The sequence below is a fragment of the Caretta caretta genome, chromosome 13, assembly GCF_965140235.1.
Source record: "Caretta caretta isolate rCarCar2 chromosome 13, rCarCar1.hap1, whole genome shotgun sequence".
Lineage (NCBI taxonomy): Eukaryota > Metazoa > Chordata > Testudines > Cheloniidae > Caretta > Caretta caretta.
Genome location: NC_134218.1, coordinates 38684326 through 38696331, shown reverse-complemented (window position 1 = coordinate 38696331; position 12006 = coordinate 38684326). Strand labels below are relative to the sequence as shown.

The window sequence follows — 12006 nt, the reverse complement described above, 5'->3', positions numbered from 1 at the left end:
TGCCCCGTGCCCCATTCCCCGCCCTGGGGCCGGAGCCCCCTAGAGGGGACGTACCCCATTCCCCGCCCTGGGGCCAGCACCCCCTAGAGGGGACGTGCCCCATGCCCTGTTCCCTGCCCTGGGGCCAGCACCCCCTAGAGGGGACGTGCCCCATGCCCCGTTCCCCACCCTGGGGCCAGCGCCCCCTAGAGGGGACGGGCCCTGCGCCCCACCCTGGGGCCAGTGCCCCCTAGAGGGGACGGGGCCAGCGCCCCCTAGAGGGGATGTGCCCCATGCCCCGTTCCCCACCCCCGCGAGCCAGCCAGTCCCTGCCCTATATAAAAGGGGGGGCTGTTGCGCAGCCAGGTTGGGTGATTGGCGTGTGACACCGCCCCCAGTCACGCTGCCCTCTGGGAAGGGGGGGCTCGGGGGGGCTCTGGGGGCAGCGCCCTGGGAAAGGAGGAACTAGCTGTAAAAGCTGAAGGCGGGGGAGGGGCAGGGGAGCGGAGGGGGAAGGTAATACAGGGGTTTGGGGGCGCACGGGCGGGGGGAAGTGCAGGGAGGGGCCGCACATGGGGGAGGGGGAATGGGGGCACAGGGGGGAGGGCGTGGTCTGAGGGAAGAAGCGCAGGCAGGGGAGGAGCTAAGGGGAGAGGGAGGGACCAGGCGAGGGGGGGGAGGGTCACTCAGGTCTCCGCGCTGATGCTGCCACCTGCTGGCCAGAATCTGTAACTGCAGCCAGAACATGGACCTGGGACCCCCGGCCAGCCTCCCAAGCCCTCCTGAGACCCTGTAATAACCGGGACCCTTCAATAACACACCAGGCCCCCTCAGCCCCCAGGAGACCCTACAATAACACACCCGCCCCCCAGGAGACCCGACAATAACTAACCCACACCCCCAATCACCTAGGAGACCCTACAATAACAAATCCACTCTCCCAGCCCCCATGAAACCCCCTCCCCCAACCCCCAGGAGACCCTACAATAACAAACCGGCTGGCGGGGCACATTGGTACAGACACAGAGGGGCGGGGCCTGGAACACCTGGCCCCGCCCCTCTGTCTGTCTGTCCAGGCAATACCACCCCAGTCTTTCATCATACGCGGGGGAGGGCCTGGCCCCGAGCGGCCAATCAGAACCGGGGTAACGGCGGGAGAGACCGAGACAGAGAGAAGGACAGGGAGCTCCCCGCCTGTCCCCGCTCCGCCCCCCGCTTGGCGGGATCCCCCTTTAAAACGGGGCCACCGCCCCGCTACGAGAGGCACCCGGACGCCTGGGTCCTTTCTGCACAGTACGCAGGATGACTGCGCCGTATACCCGACTCCTGGGGTGAGTGTCTCCACCCCTGTCGGTCTGTCCTCTGCACCCCCATCCCCCTGCACCCCCTATGTGCCCCCCGATCTCCCTGCACCCCCGATGTAGACCCCGAACCCGCATCCCCCATTCCCCGCACCCCCATGTGCCACCGCACCCCTATGTGCCCCCGCACCCCCATCCCCCTGCACCCCGATGTAGCCCCCGAACCCCATCCCTCTGCATCCCCCATTCAACTCCCGCACCCCCTATGTGCCCCTCGCACTCCCATCCCCCGCACCCCCTATGTGCCCCCGCATCTCCCGTGTGCCCCCGAATCCCCCATTCCTCTGCCCGGTCTTCATTCATTCCTTCTTCCTTTCCCTTCAGTGCCCGTACTATGGGGGCCCAGGGCTGGGTAGCAGGGGCTGCAGGTCGGGAGTGAGGGGCACCGGCAGAGCTGGGGGGGCTGGGCTGGCGGGGGCTGCGGGTCGGGAGTTGGGGGGCTGGGCTGGCAGGGGGCTGCAGGTCGGGAGTGGGGGGGTCTGGGCTGGCGGGGGCTGTGGGTCGGAAGTGGGGGCGTTTGGGCTGGCAGGGGGATGCAGGTCGGGAGTGGGGGGGGGTCTGGGCTGGCAGGGGGCTGCGGGTCAGGAGTTAGGGGCATTGGCAGAGCTGGGGGGGCTGGGCTGGCAGGGGGCTGCGGGTCGGGAGTGGGGGGTCTGGGCTGGCAGGGGGATGCAGGTCAGGAGTGAGGGGCATTGGCAGAGCTGGGGGGGGCTGGGCTGGCAGGGGGCTGAGGGTCGGGAGTGGGGGGGTCTGGGCTGGCAGGGGGATGCAGGTCAGGAGTGAGGGGCATTGGCAGAGCTGGGGGGGCTGGGCTGGCAGGAGGCTGCGGGTCGGGAGTGGGGGGGTCTGGGCTGGCGGGGGCTGTGGGTCGGAAGTGGGGGCGTTTGGGCTGGCAGGGGGATGCAGGTCGGGAGTGGGGGGGGGTCTGGGCTGGCAGGGGGCTGCGGGTCAGGAGTGAGGGGCATTGGCAGAGCTGGGGGGGCTGGGCTGGCAGGGGGCTGCGGGTCGGGAGTGGGGGGTCTGGGCTGGCAGGGGGATGCAGGTCAGGAGTGAGGGGCATTGGCAGAGCTGGGGGGGACTGGGCTGGCAGGGGGCTGAGGGTCGGGAGTGGGGGGGTCTGGGCTGGCAGGGGGATGCAGGTCAGGAGTGAGGGGCATTGGCAGAGCTGGGGGGGCTGGGCTGGCAGGAGGCTGCGGGTCGGGAGTGGGGGGGGGCTGGGCTGGGCTGGCGGGGGCTGTGGGTCGGGAGTGAGGGGCATTGGCAGAGCTGGGGGGGCTGGGCTGGCAGGGGGCTGCGGGTTGGGAGTGGGGGGCATTGGCAGCTGGGGGGGATCGTGTTGTGTTTCTCAGGGCTGGGGCCCTCACTTCCTTGTGTTCCTTCCACGTCACCCGCCCCTCCCCCGGCTCCGCCCCCCCCCCAAGCGGATCCATTGCGGTTTGTTTTTCTGCTCAGCAGGGTCAGGGCCGGGCAAGCGTTTGGATGGGAGACTGAAAGGTGCCCCTCACTCCCAACCCGCAGCCCCCTGCTGTCCTCCCCAGGGGGGCCGTGCTGCAGGGCACGGGGGGGGGGGTGCTGTGTTATGTGTGGCCGTGCCCCACCCCAGAGGCAGCAGCTGTTCTCTGGCTGGGATCCACCCCTGACTGGGCAAGTGTCCCCAGGGTCAGCGCTGGGGACAGCACGTCCTGGCCGATCCCCCTCTGGGGGGCTGCCCCTCTGTCCCTCTCCCCCCCTCGAACTTTTCTACCCAGAATCCCCCGCGGCCACCAGGTGAAAGTCCAGGCAACGTGTCTTGCCTCTTGGTCTTTGCCCTGCCAGCTGTCCCCACCCCCGCTCCAGGCAGCCTGCCAATTCCAGGCTGCTGTGGGGCACACGCCCTGCCCCCAAGGCCATGTGAGGGGCATGGTGGGGGGTGCTGGTTTGGTCTAATCTAGCAGAGCTCCCCCCCAGACTGATGGGGTGGGGGCTGGCTGCGCATGCTCTGACATGCATGGCACATGCGTGTGGGACCTGCCACAGTGCTGACGCCCTCACAGAAACACGGCTGCTCTCCTCGCACACTCGCAGGTCCTCGTGTCGGCACACCCGCCGCAGAGTCACTGCCACGTGTCCCGGCACCACAAGCGTTGGGCAAATCTGCATCTGGCTCGGAGTGCTCCCAGCATCCTCTTAGCTCTGTGACACGTTTGCACGATTATTTCACATCCGGCACTGCCAGGAGTTCTTGTGCAAGCACATGTGAACATGCACTCTTGTGAAAATCTATGCACTCTTGTGCATGCTTTGACCCACTTGTGCAAATGTCAGGTTTCAGAGTAACAGCCGTGTTAGTCTGTATTCGCAAAAAGAAAAGGAGTACTTGTGGCACCTTAGAGACTAACCAATTTATTTGAGCATGAGCTTTCGTGAGCTACAGCTCACTTCATCGGATGCATCCCGTGGAAACTGCAGCAGACTTTATATACACACAGAGACCATGAGACAATACCTCCTCCCACCCCACTGTCCTGCTGGTAATAGCTTATCTAAAGTGATCATCAAGTTGGGCCATTTCCAGCACAAATCCAGGTTTTCTCACCCTCCACCCCCCCCACACACAAACTCACTCTCCTGCTGGTAATAGCCCATTAGTCAGTGGTGTCTCGAAGGTAGCTGGGAGTGCAAATGTGTGCATTCTCATGCAGGCTCATGTGAGCACACAACCTTTTGTGCACACTCAGCAATGCTTGTGCAAGATCATGCAGTCTTCTGCATGCTCTGACACACTTGTGCAAACACATACATTCTTGTGCACACTCATGTGAGTTTATGCAAGTGCACAAGCCTTTGTGCACACTCACTCTTGTGCATGCTAAGCCACGCTGGCAGAAGCGTCTCCACCCCAGTGTGCGCCCAGGCAGCCGTGTGCGTGTTTCTGTCCCCGCAGCGCCCACTCAGGAACCTGGGTGCAAGCTCACACGCTCTCGTGTGGGCTCTGCCATGTGGGAGTGCATGCACACGTGTGCACACTTCACTGCAAGCCCACACGCCCTTGTGCACACCCAGAGAGGCCTGTGTGTGCTCGCACGCTCTTGTGGAAGATCTGGTCCCAGCCTCTCCTCGCCCCTCTCCCCGTTGCAGGCAGGGTGCCCGCTCCCTGCGGTGCTGGTGGGGCGCGCCGGTCCGGTCGGCCCATGCCCTGCGGGTGCCGAGCGGGGACCTGAGCCGGCTGCCGGGCCGGCTGCGGGCGTTCGTGGAGCACGGGGTGCGGCTGTGCCAGCCTGAAAACATTCACGTCTGTGACGGCTCTGAGGCTGAGAACGGGGCCATCCTTGGGCTGCTGGAGGCTGAGGGCGTCATCAAACAGCTGGGCAAATATGAGAACTGGTAGGTGCCTCCCGGACGCCTGGGTCCCCTGACCCGTCTCGGTCTGGTCCCCTCCCCACTGTTCAAAACAAACTACCCACAGTCCTTTGCATCACTGTCCTTCTCCTACAAACTACCCACAATCCGCTGCTCCTGCTCTTGCAAACTACCCACAATCCTCTGCAGCAGGTTCCCACTGTGCCAATTTACCTATAGTCCTTTGCACTGGTGGGGCCAAATTACCCCCGATCCCCTGTCCTGCTCTCACCAGTTACCCACAGTCCTTTGCAATAGGCTCTCGGCTCTCCTAAGACCCTCCCTCGTGGGGCTGCAGTGCTATCCCGGACACCTGGGTCCCGTTCCCCATCCTGTTCCCTGCCCACCCAGGGGCTGCAGCGCCGTCCTGTATGCCTGGGTCCCGTTCCCCATTCCGATCTCCCTGCCACCCCGGACGCCTGGATCCCCGGAGGAGGAGGTGCTGAGGGTGGAATGACTCCCTGGCTCTTTCCCCGCCCAGCTGGCTGGCCCGCACGGACCCCAAGGACGTGGCACGGGTGGAGAGCAAGACAGTGATTGTGACGGAGAACCAGCGGGACACGGTGCCCATCCCTGCCGGGGGTGCCAAGGGGCAGCTGGGCAACTGGATGAGCCCCAAAGGCTTCCAGGAGGCCATGGATGGCCGGTTCCCCGGCTGCATGAAAGGTGACGGGCCCTTCTCCTCTAGGGGGCACCCGAGGGTGGGAAATGGGCCCCCATCCCCCTATGCCCATCGCTCTGTCTCCCCCTCCAGGCCGCACCATGTACATCATCCCCTACAGCATGGGCCCCATCGGCTCCCCACTCTCGAAGATTGGGGTGCAGCTGACGGACTCTCCCTATGTGGTGGCCAGCATGCGGATCATGACCCGGATGGGGGCCCCCGTCCTCCGTGCCCTGGGTGAGGGGGAGTTTGTCAAGTGCCTCCACTCAGTGGGGCGCCCCCTGCCCCTGGAAGGTAAGTCCTGGGCTGTTGGCAGATGCGGTGGGGTAACTTGGCTGGGCACACACAACCCAATCTGTCCCATGGGTGGATGCGGCGGGGGGGTAGTGCCCCAGAGAGACACACAGCCCCGAACACTGGTGGGTGCAGTGGGATAACACCCCCAAAGAGACACACAACCTGGCCTCCAACATTGGTGGGTGTAGTTGGATAACACCCCCCACAGAGAGAGAGACATATAGCCCAGCCCCCAATGTTGGTGGGTGCCGTAGGATAATGCCCCAAAGATGCATATACAGCCCCCAACACTGGTGGGTGTGGTGGGGTAACTCTCCCGTACCAACCCTGCCCAATTGCTGGTGCGAGCAGTGGGACGATACCCCAGACACCTTCACCCCCTATTCCCCCGTCTCTGCTCCCCACCCCTCAGAGGAGCTGGTGAACAACTGGCCCTGCAATCCCGAGAAGACCCTGATAGCCCACGTCCCCGACAGCCGGGAGATCGTCTCCTTCGGCAGCGGCTACGGCGGGAACTCGCTGCTGGGGAAGAAATGCTTCGCTCTGCGGATTGCATCCCGCATCGCCAAGGACGAGGGGTGGCTGGCCGAACACATGCTGGTGAGGGGCAGGGCCCGGACGCCTGGGTTCCATCCCCAGCTCAGGTGGAGTTGAGTGGGTAGAGTTGGAGGGGCTGAGAGACAGAACTCCTGGGTTCTGTACCCAGCTCCGGGAGGGGAGGGGGGGTCTCGTGGTTAGAGCGGGGGGGGGGAGGGGGGCTGGGAGCCAGGACTCCTGGGTTCTATCCTGGCTCTGGGAGGAAAGTGGGGTCTTGTGGTTAGAGTGGGCGGGGGGGAGGGAAGCGGCTGGGGCTCCTGGGTTCTGAGCCTGGCAGGCTGGGACCAAAGGCCACTCTGTGTTTACGTCCTCACTCCTGGATATTTAACGAGCAAATATTAGTTAATCAATGCCCGGACCCTGTTGACATCCCAGGTGAATGGGGCTGTTTCTGATGCCAATGGGGCAGGCAAGGGGCCACCCAGTTCGACCCCCCGGGGCCACTGGCCACGGCAGCGGGTCAGAGGGGAATTATGGGTAATTGGCTCAAAGGCTTGTGGTAGGCTGACAGGAGCCAGCCTCTGTTGCAAAGCACGGTGGGTAATCTGAGCGCCCAGCTGTGAACACAAAGGCCTGTGGGTCACCGGGGAGAATGGGAGTCTGGTGCAAAAGATGGTGGGATGATTCACACACCAAAGATTGTGGGTAACTGACTGCAGTGGGGCCACGATGCCAAGGACTGTGGGTAATTGGATAGTGTGTTGCAAAGGATTATGGGTCGTTGGCGAACCTGAGACCATGTTGCAAAGGATTGTGGGTAAATTTGGGGTGGCTGGACTTTGTTGCAAAGGATTGTGGGTAGTAGGGTAGCCTGAGACCATGTTGCAAAGCATTGTGTGTAATTGAGAGCTGCTGGGCTTTGCTGCAAAGGATTGTGGGTTGCTGGGTAGCCCAAGACTGTGTTGCAAAGTATTGTGGGTGGTTTCCCGCTCTCTGCTGCCCCTGTGCTCTCCCTGGTGGGGTGCAGGGAGCCCACGTGAGCCCCTAATGTTCCCACTCCCCCTGGACCCCCCAGATCCTGGGCATAACCAACCCCGAGGGGCGGAAGAAGTATGTGGCAGCTGCATTCCCCAGCGCCTGCGGGAAAACCAACCTGGCCATGATGAACCCCACGCTGGCAGGCTGGCGGGTGGAGTGCGTCGGGGACGACATAGCCTGGATGAAGTTTGACAGCGAGGGTGAGGTGGGGGGTGTGTGGAAAAGGGAGGTGTTGTGGGGGACATGCTGAAGATGGGGGCGGCAGATCTGGGATGGGGCAGAGGGGATCTGCGGGGGGATGTGAGAAGAACCCCAAGGTGAAGGGCTGGGATATAAAGGGACGGGTATGCAGGGGGCGGGATGGGGCATTAGGGGCCGGGTATAAAGGGGCAGGGGGCATTAGGGGAGCCCATCTGGAGAGGGTGTCTCAGGGGATCCAGCGTGGTGGTGGGGGGGACCCCCAGCAAGGAGCCCCCCCAGCTAACCCCTTCTCCCCTCCCCCAGGCCGGCTGCGGGCGATCAACCCCGAGAACGGGTTCTTTGGGGTGGCGCCGGGCACCTCCATGAAGACGAACCCCAACGCCATGCACACGGTGCAGCGTAACACCCTCTTCACCAACGTGGGAGAGACCAGCGAGGGGGGCGTCTACTGGGAGGGCATCGACCAGCTCCTGCCCCCCGGCACCTCCATCACCAACTGGCTGGGGCGGCCCTGGGCTCCGGGTAGGGCCATGGCCGCTTCCCCCTCCTCCCCCACCAGCTCCTCCCCACGGCACCCCCTAACCTCTCTCTCTGTGCCAGGTGCCAAGGAGCCGTGTGCTCATCCCAACTCCCGGTTCTGCGCCCCGGCCCGCCAGTGCCCCATCATGGACCCGGCCTGGGAGTCCCCCGAGGGTGTCCCCATTGACGCCATCATCTTCGGCGGGAGGAGACCCCAAGGTAACCCCCACCCTCCTTTCCCGCCTCCTCCCGGACTCCTGGGTCCCTCAGCAGGCTCACGCTGCTCTCCCCCTCTCCCCAGGGGTGCCACTGGTCTACGAAGCCTTCAACTGGCGGCATGGCGTCTTTGTGGGCAGCGCCATGAGGTCCGAGTCCACCGCGGCTGCCGAACACAAAGGTAAAAGCCCCCGGATGCTGGGGTCCCGTTGCTTGGGCCCCGCGTTCCTTATCCCCCCCTCCCACCTGGGAAACATGAGCTCTGGGGCTCCCCTTATGCCATCCCAGTGTCTCCCCATTACCCACAATCCACTGCGCCACTGTCCATGATGGCAGGCTACCAACAGTCCTTTGTGCTAGAGTCCTGCAGTGCCAAATCCCCCATAATCCATTGCCCCAGAATCCCACTCTTGCTGAATACCCACAATCCAATGTGGTAGATTCCCACCATTCCTGATTTACCCACAGTCCTTTGCACTGACCTCCCCCAATTTACCCACAGTTCTTTGTATTGCACTCCCACCATCCCCGGTTACCCATAGCCCCCTGGCTGACCTTCCCTTCTCTGCCCCCACTCCAGGCAAGGTGATCATGCACGACCCCTTCGCCATGCGCCCCTTCTTCGGGTACAATTTTGGGCGCTACCTGGAGCACTGGCTGGGCATGGAGGAGCAGCGCGGGGTCCGTCTGCCCAAGATCTTCCATGTCAACTGGTTCCGCAAGGACGCGGCCGGCAACTTCCTGTGGCCGGGCTTTGGAGAGAACTCCCGGGTGCTGGACTGGATCTTCCGGCGGGTGGAAGGGGAGGAGAGTGCGCAGGAGACGCCCATCGGCTACGTGCCCCGGGAAGGGGCCCTCGACCTCCAGGGCTTGGCCAAGGTGGACTTCCAAGAGCTCTTCTCTCTGCCCAAGGCCTTCTGGGAGCAGGAGGCACGGGAGGTACGCAAGTACCTGACCGAGCAGGTCAACGACGACTTGCCCCGGGAGGTGATGAGGGAACTCGAGGGGCTGGAGAGTCGGGTGAAGAAGATGTGAGGGGGAGCAGGGAGGTGGCCCGCCAAAGACACGGCCCTCGTGGAGTTTGTTTACATAGCATTTCCCCGCCTCGCCCAATGCCGCCGCCATTTCAGTGCCTTGCTGCGAGTCAGCTGTCGTCTTCCCGTGACATGGGTTGGCAGTCTTCTTCTCTTGACCATGGTTTCGCCACCTTGTTTGCTTGAGGAGTCAGCCATTTTGTTCCCTCGATGTGGGTTGGCCATCTTCAATTGACATAGGTTGGCCATTTTCTTCGTTTGACCTTGGGAGGTTGGCTATTTTCTTGCCTTGACTGCGGTTCTGCCAGCTTCTTCAACTGACATGGGACGGCCTTCTTGTTTCTTTGACACGGATTGGCCATTTTATTTCCTTGACGATGTCCAACATCTTGGTTCCTGGATGCGGGCTGCCCATTTTTCTCCTCTTAACCATGGTTCTGCCATCTTGTTTCCGTGCCCATGAGTCAGCCATCTTGTCCCCTTGAAAGATTGACCGTCCTTCCAGCCAGATTTTAATGTAGTCACTTGTGAGGTTGGAACGTCCCGGCTGGATGTCACCATCGGGTACAGTCCTTCACACAAATCGGGGCCTCGGCATCTACCGCCAACCCTGTCCTCCTAAACCCAACATCAGCACTTGAATGCAAACCTAGCAACCTCCAGGCTTTGCTCTGACAGTAAGGCTTATTTTAACCACGATCTGTGCCCCCGTTGCAACACTAAAAAGAAACCACCGTCCGTGGCCGGATTTCTCAACCACACTGACCGTTTGCCCCCCGTAACTCAGCCCAAGCCCAGTTCCTAAGCAGTATTAACCCTCAGTCGACTCAGGATATGCCAAGACCTCTCCGTCAGCCCGCATCCTCACCCCATGCTCAATGCCCCTCCCCAAGTGGGACGCTGGCCAAATTCCCAACTCTGACCCCAATCCTCCCCCTTCGACCCATCATCTCTAACCACGCCAGGACACCCCGGCCCTTTCTCTAGCCGTAGTCTCCGCACCTAACCATCATGTGAGCCCTGAGACCCACCTCAAACTGGACCCCCCCCCCACAGCCCCCCGAATCCTCGATCCGTTCTTCCAGCCCCACCGGCCCTCCCTCCCGGTGGCCTCTTGCCATCAAGCTGAGGTGAGCTCTTCAACCCTCCTGCTTCCTTCGCAGCACGTGGGCCGGGCACACCTCTATCGGGGGACGGGACGGCTGCCAGTGCCCCCCGGCCCTGGGGCGGGAGCCAGGGCGGATGAGCTGGCTGGTAACCCGGGCACAGGCTGGGCTGAAGGGGGGGCAGGAGCGGCAGCGACGCGGGGTCCATGCGGGAGTCTCTGTCCTACATGAGGGCGTTTTGTTACGAATCGCTGTTAACGAGACCCGAGTGTCCACTAATAAAAGGGTTTGAAGGTCACGGCTGGTTACTGGAGCGGGGATGGGGGGCGGGGGAGGGCTCATCTGACCTGGGCCCAGGCCAAGCACAGTTACCCATGAACAGGGGGGCAAACAGGTGGGGGCAGGGGGGGCCAGGTATAAAGGGCTGGGGGGTGGGGTGGGGCATTAAGGGGTGGGTATAAAGGGCGGGGGCTGGGGGCCTTAGGGGCCGCTATAAACGGGCAGGGGGCGGGGTATAAAGGGACAGGGGGTACAAAGCGGCTGGCGGTGTTAGGGGCCTGAGGCGGGCGGGGGGAGTTAGGGGTAGGGTATAAAGGGGCTGGGGGCCTTAGGGGCCGGTATAAACAGACGGGGTATAAAAGGGCCGGGGGGGTTAGGGGCGGGGTATAAAGGGGCCGGGGCGGGGTATAAAGGGGCCAGGGGCGTTAGAGGGGAGGGGAGCGGGGGGCGTTAGGGGCGGGGTATAAAGGGGCTGAGGGCCTTAGGGGCCAGTATAAACGGGAGGGGTATAAAAAGGCCAGGGGGATTAGGGGCGGGGTATAAAGGGGCTGGGGGCGTTAGAGGGGGGCGGGGGGCGTTAGGGGCCGGGTATAAAGGGGCTGGGGGCCTTAGGGGCCGGTATAAACGGGAGGGGTATAAAAAGGCCGAGGGAGTTAGGGGCGGGAGGGGGGCATTAGGGGCGGGGTATAAAGGGGCCGGGGGCGTTAGAGGGGGGCGGGGGGCGTTAGGGGCCGGGTATAAAGGGGCTGGGGGTCTTAGGGGCCGGTATAAACGGGCGGGGTATAAAGGGGCGGGGGGCGTTAGGGGCGGGGTATAAAGGGGCGTTAGGGGCGGGCGGGGGGCGTTAGGGGCGGGGTATAAAGGGGCGGGGGGCGTTAGGGGCCGGTTATAAAGGGGCTGGGGGTCTTAGGGGCCGGTATAAACGGGCGGGGTATAAAGGGGCTGGGGGCGTTAGGGGCGGGCGGGGGGCGTTAGGGGCGGGGTATAAAGGGGCGGGCGGGGGGCGTTAGGGGCGGGGTATAAAGGGGCCGGGGGCGTTAGGGGCGGGCGGGGGGCGTTAGGGGCGGGGTATAAAGGGGCCGGGGGCGTTAGAGGGGGGCGGGGGGCGTTAGGGGCCGGGTATAAAGGGGCCGGGGGCGTTAGAGGGGGGCGGGGGGCGTTAGGGGCCGGGTACAAAGGGGCCGGGGGCGTTAGAGGGGGGCGGGGGGCGTTAGGGGCCGGGTATAAAGGGGCCGGGGGCGTTACAGGTGGGCGGGGGGCGTTAGGGGCGGAGTATAAAGGGGCCGGGGGCGTTAGAGGGGGGCGGGGGGCGTTAGGGGCCGGGTACAAAGGGGCCGGGGGCGTTAGAGGGGGGCGGGGGGCGTTAGGGGCGGGGTATAAAGGGGCCGGGGGCGTTA

The 12006-nt window shown here is 63.7% G+C and overlaps 1 protein-coding gene across 1 annotated transcript; it reads left to right on the top strand.

Moving 5' to 3' along the window:
* Positions 1-1102: 1102 nt before the first annotated feature.
* On the top strand, positions 1103-10628 carry PCK2 (phosphoenolpyruvate carboxykinase 2, mitochondrial). The gene is made up of 10 exons (XM_048820109.2): positions 1103-1310; positions 4458-4703; positions 5200-5384; positions 5473-5676; positions 6092-6279; positions 7292-7454; positions 7759-7977; positions 8056-8193; positions 8276-8371; positions 8771-10628. Exons 1-10 carry the CDS (start codon positions 1282-1284, stop codon positions 9223-9225), a joined length of 1923 nt encoding a protein of 640 aa, XP_048676066.1. The 5' UTR covers positions 1103-1281; the 3' UTR covers positions 9226-10628.
* The last annotated feature ends 1378 nt before the right edge of the window (positions 10629-12006 follow it).